The sequence below is a fragment of the Desmodus rotundus genome, chromosome 6 (assembly GCF_022682495.2).
Source record: "Desmodus rotundus isolate HL8 chromosome 6, HLdesRot8A.1, whole genome shotgun sequence".
NCBI lineage: Eukaryota > Metazoa > Chordata > Mammalia > Chiroptera > Phyllostomidae > Desmodus > Desmodus rotundus.
The window spans coordinates 49,981,895-50,003,345 of record NC_071392.1 but is presented as its reverse complement, the minus strand read 5'-3'; the positions used below and the strand labels follow the sequence as shown (position 1 = coordinate 50,003,345).

General features: G+C 42.3%; 1 protein-coding gene across 7 annotated transcripts in view; it reads left to right on the top strand.

Moving 5' to 3' along the window:
- LAMB4 (laminin subunit beta 4) overlaps window positions 1–21,451 on the top strand; it is a 113,471-nt gene that overhangs the window by 12,061 nt on the left and 79,959 nt on the right. For 5 of the 7 annotated variants that reach the window (XM_045193449.2, XM_071221683.1, XM_045193454.2 and 2 more), the window contains exons 3-10: window positions 4,457–4,614; window positions 9,563–9,698; window positions 11,925–11,998; window positions 13,050–13,238; window positions 14,097–14,160; window positions 14,338–14,552; window positions 15,623–15,743; window positions 16,971–17,159. In XM_045193449.2, the coding sequence (XP_045049384.2) occupies window positions 4,457–4,614; window positions 9,563–9,698; window positions 11,925–11,998; window positions 13,050–13,238; window positions 14,097–14,160; window positions 14,338–14,552; window positions 15,623–15,743; window positions 16,971–17,159 (1,146 nt within the window). Of the gene's footprint in view, window positions 1–4,456; window positions 4,615–9,562; window positions 9,699–11,924; window positions 11,999–13,049; window positions 13,239–14,096; window positions 14,161–14,337; window positions 14,553–15,622; window positions 15,744–16,970; window positions 17,160–20,151; window positions 21,144–21,451 lie in introns of those variants that run through there. The other 2 variants (XM_071221684.1, XM_045193467.2) reach the window with 2 other exon arrangements.

Genomic DNA, 21,451 nt, shown 5'->3' with positions numbered 1-21,451 from the left:
TTGCATTTCCCTAATGGCTAATGATGTTCTTTTCAGGGCCTTATTTGCCATTTGTATATCTTCTTCAGTGCAATGTCTGTTCATGCCACTTGTCATGTTATTGTTGGGTTGGGGTGAGGTTTTTTTACATTTTATTTATTTTTTTAGAGAGGGGAAGGGAGGGAGAAAGAGAGGGAGAGAAACATCAATGTGTGGTTGCCTCTTGCGTACCCCCCGCTGGGGACCTGGCCCGAAACCCCATCATGTGCCCTGACTGGGAATTGAACCAGCAACCTGTTGGTTCACAGGCCAGCACTCAATCCACATGCCATCCAGAGTTGGATTCATTTTTAATGCTGAATTTTGAGAGCGCTTTATATTCTAGATCAAGACATTAGTCAGATATGTGATCTGCAATTATATTCTCCCAGCCTGTTGCTTGCCTTTTTACTTCTTCATAAAGTTTCTAATTTTGATGAGGTCCAATTTATCAATTTTTCTTTTTATGGATCATGCTCTTGTCATCAATTCTAAAAAGTCTTTGCCCAGCCCTGAGTCCCAAAGATTTTCTCCTACATGCTATGGGAGTTTTATACCTTTATACTTATATATTTTACATTTAAATCCATGGTTCATTTTGTGTTAATATTTGTATAAGTCATGAAGTTTTCATGGCAGTTCATTTTTGCCTATGGATCTTCAATTTCTCCAGCACTATTTGTTGAAAAGGTTATCCTTCCTCCATTCAATTGCCTTTGCACCTCAAAGATCAGTTGGGCATATTTGTATGGATGTATTTCTGGATTCTCTGTTCTGTTCCATTGATTTATGGGCCTATCCTTCTACCAGTATTACACTCTCTTGCCTACTGCGCCTACATAAGAAAGCTGTAACATCAAGTAGAGAGATTTTCAAAGTTGTTTCAAAGTTGTTTCGAAGTTGTTATGTCTTTCAATCTATTTTATTTCTGCAAAATTGCCATGTCTATGATTTGAATTTTAATCAGGAGACAACTAGTGCTTGGATTTTGGCCTTGAGAATCAAACAGAATTCTAACCCTTAAATCAAATTAAAAAAAAAAAAATACTATACTGTCTTGTTCAAATACTTTTTTTTTGCGTTTCATCAAGTTAAAGACCTTTATTTATTTATTTTCTTTTTTAATATATTTATCGATTATGCTATTACAGTTGTCCCATTTCTGCCCCTTCACTCAACTCCATCCTTCCCGCCCCCTCCCTCCCACATTCCCCCCCTATAGTTCATGTCCATGGGTCATACTTATAAGTTCTTTGGCTTCTACATTTCCTACACTATTCTTACCCTCCCCCTGTCTATTTTCCACCTATCATTTATGCTATTTATTCTCTATACCTTTCCCCCCTTTCTCCCCCTCCCAATCCCCTATTGATAACCCTCCATGTGATCTCCATTTCTGTGGTTCTGTTCCTGTTCTAGTTGTTTGCTTAGTTTTCTTTTGTTTTGGTTTCAGGTGTGTTTGTTAATAACTGTGAGTTTGCTGTCATTTTTATTGTTCATATCTTTTATCTTCTTTTTATTAGATAAGTCCCTTTCACATTTCATATAATAATGGCTTGGTGATGATGAATTCCTTTAACTTGACCTTATCTGAGAAGCACTTTATCTTCCCTTCCATTCTAAATGATAGCTTTGCTGGATACAGTAATCTTGGATGTAGGCCCTTGCCTTTCATGACTTGGAATACTTCTTGCCAGCCCCTTCTTGCCTGTAAGGTCTCTTTTGAGAAATCAGCTGACAGTCTTATGGGAACCCCTTTGTAGGTAACTGTGTCCTTTTCTCTTGCTGCTTCTAGGATTCTCTCCTTCTGTTTCATCTTGGGGAATGTAATTATGATGTGCCTTGGTGTGTTCCTCCTTGGGTCCAGCTTCTTTGGGACTCTCTGAGCTTCCTGGACTTCCTGGAAGTCTGTTTCCTTTGCCAGATGAGGGAAGTTCTCCTTCATTATTTGTTCAAATAAGTTTTCAATTTTTTGTTCTTCCTCTTCTCCTTCTGGCACCCCTATAATTCGGATGTTGGAACGTTTCAAGATGTCCTGGAGGTTCCTAAGCCTCTCCTCATTTTTCCGAATTCTTGTTTCTTCATTCTTTTCTGGTTGGATGTTTCTTTCTTCCTTCTGGTCCACACCATTGATTTGAGTCCCAGTTTCCTTTGCATCACTATTGGTTCCCTGTACATTTTCCTTTGTTTCTCTTGGCACAGGCTTCATTTATTCATCTAGTTTTCAAAAAATTCAACCAATTCTGTGAGCATCTTAATAACCAGTGTTTTGAACTGTGCATCCGATAGGTTGGCTATCTCTTCCTCGCTTAGTTGTATTTTTTCTGGAGCTTTGAAGTGTTCTGTCATTTGGGCCTTTTTTTTTTTTTTTTTTTTGTCTTGGCATGTCTGTTACTTAAAGGGGCAGAGCCTTAGGTGTCCCCCGGGGGTGGGGTAATGCTGGTCACTGTGCTGTGACCCTGTACGTGGGGGAGGGGCTGAGAGGGAGCAATGGCGCCTGCTCCCCTCTCCACCAGATTTCAGTCACTCCCTCAGCTACCCACAATCAAATTAGGCCCCTCTGGTGCTGGTTCCCGAGTAGGTGGGCCTGTGCACACTCTAGGCCCCTGTGGGTCTCTCCAACGACCTCTCCTGTGAGGCTGGGAGTCTCTCCTGCTGCTGCCCCAACCCCGACGGGCGTTTTCAATCAGAGGTTTGAGGCTTTATTTCCCTGTGCTGGAGCCCTGGGTTACATGGTCTGCTTTGTTCCCTGCCGTTAGTCCCGGTTTATCTGTGCGTGAGTGTGGGGCCTTGGGGTCTGCTAGAGGTCAGACTGCCTGCCCTGTTTGTCCCACACTCCGCCAGTCTCCGTCCCACCACGGCCATGCAAGTCCTCTCTGCCCCGGTGCCCGTCTCTGCCCCTCCTACCAGTCTGGATGTATGTTTCTTTTTTATCTACTTGGTGTCGGACTTCCTTGCCGTTCAATTTTCTGTCCTGGTTGTGCGAGGAGGTGCAGTGTGTCTACCTTCGCTGCCGTCTTGGTTCTCCAAGCTCAAATACACTTTTAAAAGAAGAAATAGAACTATACTATAAATGGCTATCAATAAAAAGTCACAGTTGACTCACATTGTATCTGCATTTAACTTACGTGTATTAACCTTACTTAGCCCCAGTAAGATTCTACTTTGTTTTCTTCATTCTTCCCAACAATTAACAAATCTGTTAATATGTTACAGGTTACAAAAATGTAACCAGCATAGTAGAGCAAACCCTGCAGGCAAGAAATAGTTCGGATTACCCTATCCACTCCGCATTCACATATAGAGATTTAACAGTTGTCTTAAGTCAGAATTTAACATTTTTAAACAACTAGAACTTTCAAAATAGTTTTAAACTGAGATATAAGAGTATTATCTCAGAGGCTGCACATGGAAAGTAAAGAATTGAAGTGACAGTCGATATGGAGTTGCCCTTGCAATGATCCTACACCTCCTGTGACCGAATCCCGTCAAGACAGATCTGCCGGACAGCAGGTGGCAAGGGCTAGGTGCGCGGTACAGACCGGGACTCCGTCTCTCACTTGGTCCCAAAGGGACATGATTTGTTCCATGATACATCTGAGCCCAACAGTTCATGTTATAATGGACCAATTGAACTTACAGAATTTAGGAGAATATTAGGCAGGATTAGGATTCTCCTTCATCATGTCTGTGTATTCTTCTTTGTTTTTTGCCCTAAAATGATACGTGGAGAATCCCAGTACAGAGAAGCTGTCTCAGATGAGGTTACTTAGAAGCAGAGCCTGAGACAGGGATTCGTGGTCATGTGATTGATTGAGGGAGTGCTCTGAGGAGTCAGGTGAGGAAGCAAAGGCGGGAGGGGGTCCCAGCTGGGGTCAGGCTTCAGCCTGCCCCCGTGGAGAGGTTCTGGGCATAATTGACACAGCGGAGTTGATCCTAGCCTGAGGCGATGGACTGTGTACTGAACTACGTATTTATCAGTCATTGGCTACAGGATGGCCCAGGTGAGGCCAGGAACACAGATGGTATAACTTCCCAGGTTAAGAAATTTCCATCAGACTAAGGGCACCAAAAGCATCCAGGACAAGGGCCTTAATGATCAACAGAACTAGTATTAAAAATAATGGACTGTTGCCCTGGCTGGTGTGGCTCAGTGGATGGAGTGTGGGCTGCAAACCCACCAGTTCAATTCCCAGTCAGGGCACATACCTGGGTTGCGGGCAAGGCCCCCAGTAGGGGGTACACAAGAGGCAACCACACATTGATGTTTCTGTCCCTCTCTTTCTCCTTCCCTTCTCCTCTCTCTAAAAATAAATAAATAAAATCTTTTTAAAAATAAATAAATGGACTGTTAACTTTCCAACTTAACCAGTTGCTTCTTTAAGCCTTCAACTACCCTTGGACTGCCTTCTAAGTAGCTGTTTCTGTTGTGTTCAAGGGTTGCTCAGTTATGCAAAAGCTGAAGATGGATGCAACAATCGTGCCTGTTATCCCACCACTGGCAATCTCCTGGTGGGACGCAGCACACAGCTCACAGCTTCTTCTACCTGTGGGCTAGACGGAGCCCAGAAATACTGCATCCTCAGCTACCTCGAGGTGGGTTGGTCCTTTGTTTACTTATTGGGACATTATTTAATCACTGATGTAGATTCTTCTGAGTACATCTGGGGCTGTTCAGATAACAGTAAAGAAGGAGACAACATTCCTTCCGGAACATCAGAGACACATGCAATACAATTCAAAGTTCAGGAAACCTTGTCAGATCAGAAAATAGGAAGATCTGCTTCATCTGTTTCTTCTTACCTTCAGCACTAAACAGAAGAGTCTTTTTGGTTCCGTCTTTGAGAGGAATGACTATAAAATGTGGCTGCCATAGAATAAACCTAGTTGACTTAATCAATAAGGACTGAGGATCCATAAGGCCCTCAAGGCCATTATGCTAACCAGGAGTTCTCCCTGTCCTGCCATAGAGATAGAAGGGTGTGGACCTGGAATTCACTGCAGCCTCACAGTGCCACTTGGAAATTGCCTTGGTCTTGCCTAAAAACCATAAAATTCCAATGTGAACATATTTTGCGGCCTTTTTTTCCTTGAAGGCCAGTGTATTAAAAGGACAAGTTGCTTTAGAGGGTTCCCCCCTCCCTGTATTCTGAGAGCAGATCAAACAACCAAGGTCATCTGTACATCACACCTGCTGAAAAGCCTGAGGCAGTCATGCCAAGCCTTCAGTGAGAGGATGTGCAGGAAGGAAGTTGGACACAAGCCTAATGTTAGTGGCCCAGGCTTTTCCAGGTATTGTTCATTAACGCAACTCCTGGAGGTCTCTGGAAAATGCTTTGTATTCTCATTGGTTCCTAGCAAAAGAAGATGATTATAAATAAGTGGAGACAATACCTGAATGCTTAGCACTATTCTAAGTTTGGGGAGTACTTGTGTAAGAAAGCAACTTCTCTGCAAGGAAATGGCACTGTAGAACTTTACTCAACTCCAGGTCAGGTGGGACGTATGGCCCTTCCAGTAACTTTACGAGTCCGGGTCCTGTAAGAAGTGGTTCTCAACTCTAACATTAGAAACTTTCTGACCCAGGATCACCCATCTTGTTCTTCAACCACTGGCATTCACTTACCCTTGTCCTAGCCAACCCATGATATACTCGGACGATAATCAGAAATTCATGTTCCTATATCTTAATTTCACACCACCAAAAACAGAAGTAAATCAAACTTCAGAAGCTTCTTTTGTCTATATAATCACAGAAATCTTAAAAATCCTAGAACTGAAAAAAAACTCTCAAAATATCTTCAGGCTGACTAAGTTTCACAGGTGGGACTGCAAGGGCTAGTCCACACAAACACTGTGCAGGATGAGGGGCGATTTTCCCATCTGTTGTCTAAGAAACTGCTACCAAGCCAAGCATTCTCTTCAAAAGCTTCAAGTCAACATTGACCCACAGTGTCACACAAGTTGGGATTCCCGCTTAGTCATTACAACTAAGCGTCCTCTGTAGCCAGTCCCAGCAATGACTGTGCTTCTGAAATGTTTGCAGAAAGAATAGCCCACAAGCCCTGAGTATAAACATTCTCCCCCCCCCCCAATTTTTATAGTATTATTGGAAATACTTTGAAGTCTTGACATCTTGTGGTGGGATCACAGGGCTTCTGCTGCTCTTTTAGGACAGGCCTGGGTCAAGCCTCCCCATATGCAGAGTTGAGCTGCTTCCATTGTCCCTTGATTTCTTCAAGTGGAAGGTTTGTAGTGGCTAGTAATTCTAAAAAGATTTTATAGGCCTGACCAGTGTCTCTCAGTTGGTTTGGCGTCATATTGCAAAGTGAAAGGTCACTGGTTCAATTCCCAATCAGAACACATGCCAAGGTTATAGGTTTAGTCCCCAGTCGGGGCCTGGATGAGAGGCAACCGATGGATATTTCTCTCTTAAACTGATGTTTCTCTCCCTCTCTTTCTCCCTCTCTCTCTAAAAATAAATAAATAAAATATTTTTAAAATAAAAATATTATGTGGAGTTCTTGAAGAGCTGGTTTACCTTGATAGACTCTAGCAGAAATAATCATTAAAATCATCATGCATTCATTCAACAAATTTTATTGCTTATCTACTATGGTGCAGACACTATTCTAGGTAACGAGAATACAGCCATAAACAAAACAAAGTCCTTGATCTCATTTAGCTTAAAGTCTAATGATGCCAACAGACAGAAATGCAACCACTATATAATATAGTCACAGGTAGTGATAAGGGCTTAGAAAATATTGTCAAGCAGGGTAAGGGATGGAGACTGGCAGAGGCCATGAGGGTGGGAGGTGGTGGTATTTTACATAAAAGTCAAGGGAAATTTCTCTGAGATGATGGCATTTAAGCAGAGACCTGAAAGAAGGGGAGGAGCAAGAGATAGAAATATTTGGTGCTGGTCCAGGGGGAACTGAGAGCAGCTTGTGTCAAGATTCTAAGTCACAAGAGTTCTTGGTAAGCTCAGGGAAAGAGGTAAGTATAGCTAAGACTGAATGTATCGGGGAAGGCAGTCAAGGAGGCAGCCCTGATGAGGTCATGTAGGCCCTTGTAAGTCATGGTCAGGACGTAAACTCAACATTCACTAAACACCAACTAGTGCATTCGCTGTTGTAAGCAGTTTCCAGCACAAGGGATGGTAATAAACAGCTCCTGCTTCCTGAAAGCTTTGCAAAAATGTTCCTCCAGAGTCCCACTCCTGCAAATTAGCCTGGAACAGCTGTGCAGGCCATGGACAGTCTTTTGGAAGTCTTTGGAGATTTCCTTAGGAGGCTTTTTTGTTGTTGTTTTTTATTTTTTATTGTATTTTTTCCATTACCATTTATCCCCTTTATATACCTCTCCCCTCCACAATCATCACATGGTTGTCCACCTCCATGAGTCCTTTTTCCTTTTTGCTCAATCCCTCTACCCCCTAACCTTCCTGCCCAAGAGCTGTCATCCTGCTCTCTAGTGAGTGTGTCTGCATTTTGCTTGTTAGTTCAGTTTGTTCATTAGATTCCACATATGAGTGAAATCATATGGTATTTGTCTTTCTCTGACTGGCTTTTTTCACTTAGCATAATGTTCTCCAGGTCCATCCATGCTGTCAGAAAGGGTAAAATATTCTTCATCTTATGGCCAAGTAGTATTCCATTGTGTAAATGTCCCATAGTTGTTTTATCCTCTCATCTATTGATGGACACTTGAGCTGCTTCCATATCTTGGGGATTGTAAATAACACTGCAATGAACACAGGGGTGCTTATGTTCTTTCAAATTAGTGGTTTGAGTTTCTGTGGCTATATTCCTAGAAGAGGGATCACTAGGTCAAAAGGCAGTTACAGCCTGGCTGGTGTTGCTCAGTGGATTGAGTGCCAGCCTGCAAACCAAAGGGTTGCTTGTTTGATTCCAGTCAGGGCACATGCCTGGGTTGTGGGCCAGGTCTCCATGAGGGGGACACTCGGGAGGCAACCACACATTGATGATTGTCTCTTTCGCTTTCTCCCTCCCTTCCCCTCTGTCTAAAAACAAATAAAATCCTTTTTTAAAAAGGCAGTTCCAATTTTAACATTCTGAGGTATCTCCATAATGCTTTCCACAGTGTCTGCACCAGTCTTCATTCCCACCAACAGTGCAAAAGGGTTCCCTTTTCTCCACATCCTTGCCAGCACTTGTTTGTTGATTTATTGATGATGGCCATTCTGAGAGCTGTGAGGTGATATATCGTTGTAGTTTTAATTTGCATTTCTTTGATAATTAATGATGCTGAGCATCTTTTCATATGGCTATTGACCATCTGTATGTGCTCTTTGGAGAAGTGTCTATTTAGGTCCTTTGCCCATATTTTAATTGGATTGTTTCATTTTTTTGGGTGATGAGTTTTGTAAGTTCTTTATAAGTTTTGGATATTAACCCCTTATCAGATGTATTGGTGAATATGTTCTCCCATTCCATGGATTGTCTTTTAATTTTGTTGATGGTCTTCTTTGCTGTGCAAAAACCTTTTAGTTTGATGTAGTCCCATTTGTTTTTTTTTTTCTTTTGTTTCCCTTGCCTGGGGAGATATATAAGATAAAGTATTATTATGAAATATGTCTGAGATTTTGTTGCCTATGTTTTCTTCTAGGATTTTTATGGACTCAGGTCTAATATTTAAGTCTTTAATCCATTTTGAGTTTACTCTTGTGTATGGTGTAAGAAGGTGGTCTAGCCTCATTTTTCTGCACGTATCTGTCCAATTTTCCCAACATCATTATTGAATAAACTATCTTTAGCCCATTGTATGTGCCTGCTTCCTCTGTCAAATATTAGTTGACTCTAAATTTGTGGGTTTATTTCTGGGATGTGTTTCAAATAAGTACAGCTACAAGCAGACATATTCAAGTAAGCACAATCCAAGGCCAATTCGGCTGTTAACAACATTTGAAAATGCATCTCGTGGAAAACTAGTTCCCATTCACTAATAAGACCTTCTTGTCTGTGAGACAAGAGGGTGAGGCTCTCCGTTGTGAGTTTATGAAAATCTTTTACAAAATCCACGTGTGCGATATAAAGGTTTTGGAATTGGAAGCTTTTCTGACAAAAAGTATGTCTGAGAGAGAAAGGACGATGGTTGCAGATAACCCAGTGGCCCATTGTTTCATTAGTTTCATGCCAAATATTCTTCTTTTAACTAAAGGAAATAATTCCACTCGAAGTTATATTCTGATTATTTCTCATAGTTGAAAATAATCTCCAGATCATCTGTATCTTGTGTGAAAAAGGAATTAGTTCTTCATATATTTGCATTTTTGCTCCAAATTTATAAAAATTTATAAATTTGTATAAATTTATCAAAATTCTAAGCCATATTTTAATTTCATTTGTTATTTCATTTAAGCATCTATTGATGGAAAAATTGATGTCTTGTTATTTCCTCTGCTTTTTATTTTTAGCCAGATTGAATGACAAATATAGTAAGTACAGTTTGTTTTTAAATTCAGATCAACAATAAGTAATTACAGTCCTTTATTTTAAATGTTAATGATGGTGTTTTCCAGGGGGAACAAAAATGCTTCATTTGTGACTCCAGATTTCCATACGACCCACACACCCAACCCAACAGCCACACCATTGAGAATGTGATTACAAATTTTGAACCAGACAGAGAAAAGAAATGGTGGCAATCTGAAAACGGTATGATTAAGTTCCTTTCCAGTGTTTTATTTCTTCATGTTTTTAATAAGGTGTGTTTCTGTATGACTTTAACAGTGTCGAAGCAAGCGGTTATATTGGAACAGCATTCACCAGAAGGCAGAGCCCTGTATAAGAACAAACTTTCTTTTTAAGAAAGAAATTTTCACTTTAAGAAAGATTATTTGTTTCTAGAGAAATAGAATTGTATTTTAAGCACATAACTCAGACTGTTTCACTCTTTCCATGCCAGGGAAGAAAATATCTCTGCATTCCTTTGTCCTTTGTTAAAAAACAATAATAATAAGGAAATTTATGAGGTGTTGGTAAATAAAGCCCAACATAAAACACACTGGTAAGTGGAACTAATAGTGCTAGGGGAACTCTAAGAGTTCACGCCATGTGCTTTTTCCTTCCTCAACGCATGAAGGAAGAGAGGTAAAGGACATGTCGTTTCTTACTGCAAGCCGAAGATTTTAAAGTAAAAGTTGAATTGAAAGGACAGTTGGCTACAGACTGAAGTTCTTGCCTTTCTGGACTTGTGCCCTCCTCCAGTCATGAACAACTGCGCTATTGGACCTCACCCTGGTGTTTCCTAGATGCCCACGCTAAGTTTGAGCCTGACCAGGGATTCCTCATATGCTCTGGGCCTTACATGCTTACATTAACGCAGACTGGCTCACTCAGCATGGCCCCTCTTCTGTACTGCTCTGCAACCCTAACCCCGCCCCCCAAAATGATTCCATTTGCCACATCTCTATATGTTGCACTTGGGGCTATAATCCCTCTATTTTCCTCGGAGGTAAACATTTTTCACTTGGGGGATCCTAGTGCCTTAGAAGGAGTGTGAGAAAAATCACACGGGATTGTTAGGGCGAGCATGGTGTGAGGCTATTTTTCCGCCCTCCATTGGGCAAGTACATGATCGATGTCTACTAAATGCCAGTTCATCGTGGATCCTCATCATTGAGTCTAGCTGGACTCCCCCTAATGAACGTGAGGCGGTTTCTCCACAAACACCTTTCTTCACTGGTGGGTGGTGCCATTTTTGCTGCTTCGCTCTTTTGACCCACATGTCCAGCATTCGCCCCACATCTCCTTGAGGGAATGCCTGTCTGTCAAGGCTCATTACATGGACAAGGGGTCTCAACCAAGAGTTTTGGAGAAGGGAAAGAAGATCTCCTTTCCAGAAAGGGTGAGGAGCCCTGGACAGAGCCTAGAATGTGGGTGCCCTCTCTGCGGCAAACCCTTCCCTGAGCCATTCTCCCTAGAAGGTCGATGCACCCCAGGGCGCTGCGGCCCAGCCGCTGTTCTGTAGAGCATCACTGCCAGTGCCATCGCCCCAAACCGCGTGTGGCTCCTGGACACTGAAAGCATGGCTCATTCCAATCGAGATGTGCTGCAAGTACAAAAACACCCCAGATGTCTAACACTTAGTTTGGGGGGAAGCATATAATAAAACATTACTAATCTTAAAAATGTTGATTACATACTGAAATGAGAATTTTTTAATATATGTTGTTAAATACATTAAAAATAATTTCCCTTGCTTTTTTTTACTTGTATATCTATGGCTGCCAGAAAATTTTCAATGGCACATGTGACTCATATTTCTATTGGACAGTGCACTTCAGAGAGACCAGGGCTTCCAGGGCTTCCAGACTGGGGCCAGTCCTCCATGTCCGTGCTGGAGAAGAGGGCAGCCAGTTACCTCAGTGCAAAGTCCAGGCCACCTCCTCGGCCACGCAGGGGCCCGCAGAGCCTCACTCCAGGGGAATGTTCCGGGCTGTGTTTTATGCTACACAACAATAAAACTAGTTCAAATCATTCTTAGCAGCTGTTGGAAGCACAGGGTGTGTCAATTTTACCATGCTCCAGCTTGTAGCTCGTGTTTGTGTGTAGTACAGATTTGAGTCCAAGGAAATGAGCCCTCTTGTTCCCACTATAGGAAATGTCCTTGGTCGCATGGAATACTGCCACACTGTGGCCATAAGCATCGCCACCAAAACATCGATGTGGCACAGTCTGAGTAAACCCTACGTTGCTCTCCCAAGGACCTTCTCTTGGGCATGGAATGGCATGGGAAACCACTCCAGCAGACTAGAAAAGAGTGTTGGTCACCGGCATAGGATTTCAAAGGGTTTTATTACAGACAAGCCAGAGTGAGGAATATGATAAGCAGGGGTCCCTCAAAATCACTGATTTTCTTCTTTCTGGGTTTTTCTTTAGGTCTTCATCATGTCAGCATCCGACTGGACCTAGAGGCACTATTTCAGTTCAGCCACCTTATTCTGACCTTTAAGGTAGAGATCTGTAGGTTTGCTGCCCTTTCTATATACTTACCAAATGCCTGGCTTGCCTGAAATTTCACTTCCTCGCTTCCTTGCAGAGAACAAAAAGCTGTGTGCATCCAAACTCCAGCTTTGTCATCCGGTTGTTTGTTCTTGAACAAACACATAATACCACTGCTCATTAATTAACAACTTATATGGTCCACAACAACAAAAAACTCTTAAAATATGTAGCAAAAAGGAAGTCACAAAGCACTGGGGGTTAGAGGCCACAGAAATGAGGAAGAGCTAAGTCTGAGGAGAAAAGGCAGGAACTGGAAATTATTTAGGGAAATATGGGAAGGCCGTGATCAAAAAGGAAGAACAATTAGCGGGTCTTTGCTGAGGTTAGTGAGATGCCAGAGAAAGTGTTATGCTGTAGTCATTCTCTAATCATTCATCAAAATTCTAATTTTGCTGTCAGGCCTGGTGCTAAGTTGTGGTAATAAAAAAAATGAATATAAAATGAAAAGTTATAAAAATGGAAAAAAATCTTAGTCTTTGTCCTTAAAGAACTAACAGTTAGTCGTGATTTCAGCACATATACAAATGTAAAGTTATGATCAGGGTGATAAGTGCCTAGACATACAGTAAGAATGGTGGGAAGCTCACTGACAAGGCTAAATCTGCTCTGGGGAATCCAGGTAAACTTCAGGGTAGATTTTCAAGGATGTGTAAGAGTTTGCCAGAGGAAAGCCATTCTAGCCCAAGAAAACTGCATGCAAATTGCTGTAAACTATCAATTACACTAGCTTTTTAAAAATTAATATGCTGTCTTCCTTCAATTATTAAATCACATGGCCACAAACATTTTAAAAATGGAATTAGATTATAGGGCAAAGTACGTGCTCATAAACGCCTGCCCACTTGTGGGAAGAGATTTCGGTAGGTTCTCTGTATGGTGATTTTTAAAGGGTACAAATGAGGTTTGAAAATACAGAGTTAGAAAACATAAATATTCAATCTGAAGTGGGTAATACAATCTTCCTTTGTGAAGCATCAAAGTTCACTCATTTTTCCACAGACGTTTCGGCCTGCCGCAATGCTAATTGAACGTTCCACAGACTATGGACACACCTGGAAAGTGTTTAAATATTTTGCAAAAGACTGTGCCACTTCCTTTCCCAACATCGCATCTGGCCAGGCCCAGGGTGTGGGAGACCTTGTGTGTGACTCTAGATATTCGGATGTTGAACCCTCCACTGGCGGTGAGGTAGCCTTTCCTTTCTTGGATTTCTTTAATGTAAAATAAACCTTTTTTTTTTGTTAATGTGGTTAATTGAGATGAAAACAATTTAGGTAGTATTTGCTGAAATAGAACATGAGCAGTTGGTTTTAAAAAATTATCATTAAATTTAAATTGAAATGAGTCCTGAATTCATCTCAGATTCAGATAAATGATAAGCACCTTCTAAGAAATAATCCTGCACAGAGAGACCAGCTGAAGGCGGGCCCGGGCTGAAGGCCAGGCTGGGTACTGGGGCCTGGGGAAGGCAGGAGAAGAGCATCCGTTTCTAACCCTCGCAAGGGAGCACATGGGCTAGTGCAGCTCTGGACTAGTTGTCTCTTCTCCTCGCTCTGTAAACCAGAGCACTCGGCTTTGCACTCAGCTGGGATCTGCCAGGAACATCCCTGAGCAAAACTGGTAACTGGCGGAGGGTCCAGGTAGGGAGTGGGGTTGGCAGATATTACCTCACCAGGTCTAGGAGAAGGGACTGAGGCAGACGGCAGCTCCAGAATTCCCCACCAGATCCAAACTGATGATAACTCGCTGAACTGTGCCCCATAACACCACCCAGCCCAGAGCAGGGCCCTTTTACCTTTGGAATCACGACTTCTGCCTTCACGGACCACTTGTGCATAGAGAGCGGACACGACTGTTCGTGGCTTTCATTTTCCTTCTTGGTGCTTTTATTCACATGAGAACCTAACGAAGACCTGTACCCTATGCTACCTGGGAGGCAAGGGCTCCACCTGCTTGTAAGATCAGGGTCTCTTATTTAAGAGTATTCTATTTAACAATAACATTTTGGGGTAAAATAGTTTAAATTTACCTACATTTGTTTTACAGGTTGTTTTAAAAGTTTTGGATCCCAGCTTTGAAATAGAAAACCCGTACAGCCCCTACATCCAGGGTATGAATTGCTTTATATTTTTCACATCGATTTCTTTTCTAAAATCTCATGTTAGGCATATTCCTTGTCATACATTTCTGTAGTGCATTAAGGGGATGCCAGTCGAGAAGGGTGCCTTGAAGTGATACAACCTAAATGCACTTTGACTCATTATTCTTGTCATTGCCCTTTCTCTAGACCTTGTTACATTAACAAACCTGAGGATAAACTTCACCAAACTCCACACCCTTGGGGATACTTTGCTTCGAAGGATGCAGAATGATTCCCTTGATAAATACTACTATGCCGTGTATGAGATGGTGGTTCGGGGCAGTTGTTTTTGCAATGGCCATGCTAGCGAATGTGGCCTGACGCAGACGGTGCGGGGAGATGTGTTCGCCCCTGCTGGAATGGTGAGCTACTTATCCAGAAGAGCAGTCAGCTCTCCCTTCACTGTCCTGGTGCGCGATGCAGATCAACTCTCTTGTGGGGATCAGCAACGTGCCAGCCCGTGCCCAGTCAGGGATGACTCAGTCTGGCCTGACAGGCCACCTGGGTGCCTTCAGTTCTCTCTCCAGAGGGTCCTATGAACCCTTCCACATATAGGCATTACTGAGCTCGTGACCAGAATTTATAACGTGTGATTTTAAGATAGCCCATTTTGCTCCTTTTGTTATTTGTTTTTTAGGGAATGGAGATTTAGTGACGAGGACCCATAATTTCCCATGCATTCTCTCACAAAAATTTATTAAAGGTCTGTTGTACTCTGTGCTAAGGTGTGTGAATAACATCTGCTGTTGTAAAGACGGTCACTCCAAGTAACAGTCTTACACTATGAATGACTACATCTTCGTAGTGAAAATCCCTTCCATCCTCGGGACTAGTCCTAAAGAATGATGTAGTAGAAGGATTGTATTTTCATGCAGAGTCCTGGGGGGGTGTCTACTAAATAATTTTAAACTATTAGTTATAGTCAGACAAGGCTTGATGTTGGGGCTATTGTACCTTCTTACTCAGCTATCTCAATGTTTAAATGGAGATAGAAATTCTCCCTTTGAACTTGGACGTTTAGGGCATTTTGTGGAGAATCACACACCTTTCTCTAATTTCTTTCTGTTCTCTAATTCCCTCTTTTCTCTTATGCTTCTGAACCACCCTGGACACACACACACACACACACACACACACACACACACCCCATCCTATCCCTCATTTTGCTGAGGGCTGCAATGTGCTGCCCTGAAACTAGCAGTCAGACATACCAAAAAAAATTTATTGTAAATGTATGCTAAACATCTTAAATTTTTAAATTATGAAAGCTAGTTAAGCAAATAATAATAGATGGTCCAGGTTGGTATTGTAACTAACATAGAGGAAATGAAGCCTCAGGCCTGTGGCCTGGTATTTCCTTTTCCATTTAAAGAACCCAGCATCCTCAAAGATGAGCCCTCTTTTCATACTGTTTGTGCATCCCACAACCCAGGTTCACGGTCAGTGTGTCTGTCAGCACAACACAGATGGCCCAAACTGTGAGCGGTGCAAGGACTTCTTCCAGGATGCTCCTTGGAGGCCAGCTGCAGGCCTCCAGGACAGCTCTTGCAGAGGTGAGTGGAGAAGACCTCTCAGCACAGACGGAGTGTGTCTGTGCTTCCTTATTTTGGAGAACATGTAGTTGATCTGGACCTCAGGCGACAAACCTGTGGCTTCCAGTTCCAGCTGAGTGATAAGCCAATGTCTCCCATTGTCTCACATGGAAGAATCACCAATGTCTCAAACCTTCGCACCAAAAATTAATATTAATTTGAAAAAGAAACAATATACATGTTGGGTGGCCCCTTTCCAGAGGAGGGACAGAGCCATGTAATAGTATCAGTGGGGATGCCAATCCAGGAATTGGGTGAGTATTAGATTTGGGACAGAGCTCCCTACTATTTTCCTGAATAATCATGCATTCCATGAGTATGAACTTAAACTCGTATGTCAGATGATAGGAGAAGTGAGGTCTAGGTCCAAGTTTGATAGACTATTGTACCTTTGATAAAATATTTAGACTAACAATGTGGAAGGTTTTTATACTGTGTTTGCTGCCTCTAAATCTTGATGAACTTTCAAACAAACTTGTTACTCAGTTTCTTGTCCCAAACTTGAGGAAAATAAGATTTAGAGGAGTAAGGTCACTAGAAGAGCCCACGAAAAAGCCTCGCCCATGAGTCACAGCACAGAAAACCCAGCAAACATTGATGCTGTTTACAGGAAAGTAAACCAAAAACAAGATGAACAGCTTAGATAGACATTACCGCAAAGACAAACAAATTCCTCCAAAGACTGCCTTCTCTGTACTGCTCTGGCTGTGCCCCAGTTGGGACCTAAATGACCTGAGCCCCCCCTTCCAGCTCTCCTGCCCATAGAGGCCAGGCAGAGGAGGCTCTGTTTTAATGAGAATCCCAGTGCCTATGGTGTGAACATATGGTGTAAAAAATTCGAATTTACAAAGTATGTAAAAGTATTCTTTACTGAACAACAAAAATATTGCACTTTAGGCCTTCTAGATTATTCAAATGATTTACTGTTGTTACTTGATTTTTAAAAATAACTGCATATCAAACGTTTGGGGAACACAGTTTATAGAGAGTCTATGAGCATTACAAGAGTACTAGAAAGATCTTTTGAAAGCACCTAATTTAACTGTTTGTATACATGGCGTGTCCATAAAAAGAAGGTGGAGTGGCTGGGAAAGAGGAGGAGAGGACGCACGGATTAGAGGGTGGAATGCCAGCTCGGTTACTTCCAAGCCCTGGTTGAATCTCTCAATAACTCCTCTCCTTTCCCAGCTTGTAGCTGTAACAGCCACTCGGACCGCTGTCACTTTGACATGACCGTGTACCTGGCCAGCGGAGGGGTCAGCGGGGGCGTGTGCGAAGACTGCCGGCACAACACCGAGGGGCAACACTGCCATCGCTGCAGGCCCCTTTTCTACAGGGACCCCCTCAAGGCCATCTCGGATCCTTACGCGTGCCTTCGTGAGTTCCCGGCCTCTGGACGCATCCTTCCCACTGGTTTCCCTTGAGCTGAAGGAGCACTGTCTCCCCTGAGCTGCCAGTCCCCATTCAGCTTAGCGGCATCTCCAAATGGCCCTCTTAGGGGGGGTGGGGATTGCAAAATCACCTCGACTCTGAGAGCGTTTCTTTCTCTGAACAAATTGGGCCAGATAATCCAGGTCCATCCTGGCAGCTTTGCGGCAGGGGCTCCTCCTGGAAAATCAGGAAGCTATTCTAGATTCAATCAGCAGGGGGCGGATGGTGTCAGGGACTCCACACACCTTGAATTTCCAGGAGGTCAGCTCCAGCAAGTAGTTAACTACTGAAATTAACTACATTTGACTGGCTGTACACAATTTAAACTTGTTGTTAAGATGCATGAGCTATTACCTAGTTTATATTTTCTATTATCAACATTTAAAAAAGTTTCATTTTATCTTTAATTTCAACTTTTAGTTTTTAGGTATATTTTATTGATTATGCTATTAACACTTGTCCCATTTTTTTCTCCCCTTTATTTCCCTCTGCCCTGTACCCCTCCTCCCACCAGCATTCTCCCTCCCCCTCCTTAGTTCACACCCATGGGTCATTCATATAAGTTCTTTGGCTTCTCCATTTCCTGCACATTCTTAACCTCCCCCTGTCTATTTTGTACCTACCATTTAGTTTCTTATTCCCTGTACCTTTTCCCCCATTCTCCTCCCTCCCCCACCAGGCTGATAACCCTCCATGTGACCTCCATTTCTGTGAATCTGTTCCTGTTCTCCATTTCTCCGAATCTGTTGCTTAGTTTGTTTTTGTTTTCTTTTTAGGTTTGGTTGTTGATAGTTGTGAGTTTGTTGTCATTTTACTGTTCATAGTTTTAATCTTTTTCTTAGATAACTCCCTTTAACATTAAATAAGGGCTTGGTGATGATGAACTCCTTGAACTTTACCTTGTCTGGGAAGCATTTTATCTGCCCTTCCATTCTAAATGATAGCTTTACTGGATAGAGTAATCTTGGATGTAGGTCCTTCCTTATTGTGACTTTGAATACTTCTTTCCAGCCCCTTCTTGTATGTAAGGTTTCTTTGGAGAAATAAACTGATAGTCTTATGGGAACTCCTTTGTAGGTAACTCTCCCTTTTCTCTTGCTGCTTTTGAGATTCTCTCCTTCCATCTTTATCTTTAATCTTGGGTAATGTGAGTATGATGTGCCTTGGTGTGTGCTTCCTTGGGTCCAACTTCTTTGGGACTCTCTGAGCTTCCTGGACTTCCTAGAAGTCTATTTTCTTTGCCAGATTGGGGAAGTTCCCCATTATTTTTTCAGGTAAGTTTTCAATTTCTTGCTCTTCCTCTTCTCCTTCTGACACCCCTATGATTCAGAGGTTGGAATATTTAAAGTTGTCCCAGAGGTTCCTAAGCCTCTCCTCATGTTTTTGAATTCTTGTTTCTTCATTCTGTTCTGGTTGAATGTTTATTTCTTCCTTCTGCTCCAAATCGTTGATTTGAGTCCCGGTTTCTTTCCCTTCACTTTTGGTTCCCTTTATTTCACTTTTCATAGCCTTCATTTTTTCCTCTATTTTGCAACCATACTCAGCAATTTCTGTGAGCATCCTGATTACCAGTGTTTTGAACTCTGCATCTGATAGGTTGGCTATCTCTTCATCGCTTAGTTGTTTTTCTGGAGGTTTTGATCTGTTCTTTCATTTGGGCCACATTTCTTTGTCTCAGTACACCTGTTACATAGTAAGGGGCAGAGCCTTAGGTATTCACCAGGGCAGAGCAACCCATGGCACTATATGTGGGGCAGGGATCTGAGAGGGAACAGTGCCAGTTGCTCAGCTCTCGACTGGCTTTCAGTCACTTCCCCTGCTACCTCCAAGCAAATTAGGCCCTTCTGGTGCTTATTCCTCAGTGGGTGGGTTTGTGTACATTCTAGGACCCCAAGGGCCCCTCCAACGAACTCTGCTGAGGCTGGGAGTTTTTCCTGCAGCCATAACCCCTACAGATTTTTACAGCCAGAGGTTTTGAGGCCTTCTTTTCCTGTACTGGAGTCCTGGGTTGTGCAGTCTGTCTTGCTCCCCAGTTGTTCCTCCCAGTTTATCTGCACACAAATGTGGGACCACCAGCCACTGCCTCGCCCACCTGCTCCTCTAGCTGCTGCCTTGCCACAGCAAGGCATTTCAGTCCCAGCTGCCCATCTCCACGCCCCACCCCCACCAGTCTGGATGAATGTTTCTTCTTTAACTCCTTGGTTGTCAGACTTCCATAGTTTGATTTTCTGGCAGTTCTGGTTGTTTTTTGTTTTTAAATTTGTTGTCCTTCTTTTAGTTGTGCAAGGAGGCACAGTGTATCTACCCACACCTCCATCTTGGCCAGAAGTTCTAATTTCAACTTTTAAAAATAAAATATTTCAAGCATATACAAAATAACTGAGAATAATGTAGTAAACACCCTTATAACCACCACCATCTTCATCAAAATTTCTTACCCTATCATCTTCAAAACTTTAATAAAACACTACAGGTACTAGTGATGCCCTAGGTGCAATCTGTCCCATTTGTCTACCCTGCTTTCTAGGGACAAACTCTAATATATTTGGCAGTTATTACCATGCGTACTCTTTTCTTTTTTTAAATTTAATCATAAATTTATGGTATTTGTTCCACTACCATTTTGTCCCCTTATACCCCCCTCCTGCCAGCAATCACCACACTGTTGACCGTGTTTATTTTTACACTTTCACAGGTGTTTTTATCTACAAGCGATACATATAGGCATATTTTCAAACTTTAGATAAATGATATTATGCTGTAACATTGAGTATTTCATTCAACATTGTATTTTTAAGATTTGTCTTTATCAGGTGGCCCTAGAGCTCCAATTCTAATTTTTATGTGCAATTCCTTCCTTCCTATAAATCTGACAAAACCTATTTGTCCATTTTGATTTTGATGCTACAGTAGCCATGTATGTGGCCTTGTGCACATGCACAAAGACTGTCCCTAAGAGTCATACTTAGGAATGGAACTACTGGGACATAATATAAACTTCTTCAAATTGATTGTTTAATACTGAATTGTCCCCTAGGCAGGTGTACCAAGTAGCAGCCTGACCAACAGTGTATAAGGGTTCATCTTGCTCTATATTCTGGCCAATACTTGGTTTTATCATGCTTTAAATTTTGCTAATAAAGTGGGATCTCACCATTATTTCAACTTGCATTTCCTTGCAGGAGTGGGACTAGCATGAACAAAACACCTAGGTTCCACAATTTAAGGAAGCACTCACCCTCAGTGTCATCTCAGAGACATGTACGCGCAGGGCTGACACTTGCCCTGCGCACTGACCTGACAAAGAGTGCCTTTTTAAATTTTGTGCCCTAGGCGCTGTGCTTGCCCCTCTCTCGTCTCAGCATTGCTGTCAATTACTGCAAAGAGAGACACTCTAATCCGATTTCAAACGCCCAGGGTCAGTTCCTGGGTCTGAGAACTTTACTTGAAAACTAACAAATTAGCCTTTTATTGTTTCATGGGTGCTGGTGGAGAACATGAAACTCCTGGGTCAAAGACAAAGAACTTTATTACTCATGGCACAGCAAGGAGCCAGATGTTTGTGTCGGTGTGAGTTCCCAAGTCCCAAGTTCCATGAGGCAACGCAAAGGATATCAGGTGGATCCTGTACTCTTAATGAGTTTATCTCATGGCTAGGAAACACTGCGCGGAGGATTCATCGCTTTTAGAGTCCCGGTTTCTAAACCGGGAAGCAAGCTCGTTCTTTGTTTGGGGGAAGATGTTTCCTGATTCCTCAAGGTAGCTCGCTGCAGACACAGTCTTGTGATACAGTCCGGATGAAGAGCAGTCAGGGCCGTGCATCGCCAACACTCTCGGCACCATGTTCAGATGTCCAAGACTTATGGAAGATTGTTCCTCTCAACACCCAGAAATCCCGCGTCACACGCTATCCGCAGCATGTTATATTGGGTAGGAGACTTGCTGTGAAACTACATGATACATACTACATAAACTGAAGCCTTACACACAAGTAATTCAGGAGCTACCTGAATATATACAAGATTCTACATTTCAAACTTTAAATCATCATAATGTAAAACAAGGCATAAATTAATTTTTTTTTACCCTGATTCCTTGGTAGTTACCTGATTGCATAAAATTGTACCTTACACAGCCTGTTTAAAATTTATATAAAGAACTGGAATCTCAAAAAATATATTTTTTAAATCAATGTCCTACATTTTTTTACCAGTATCCATAGTCACACGCACACACAA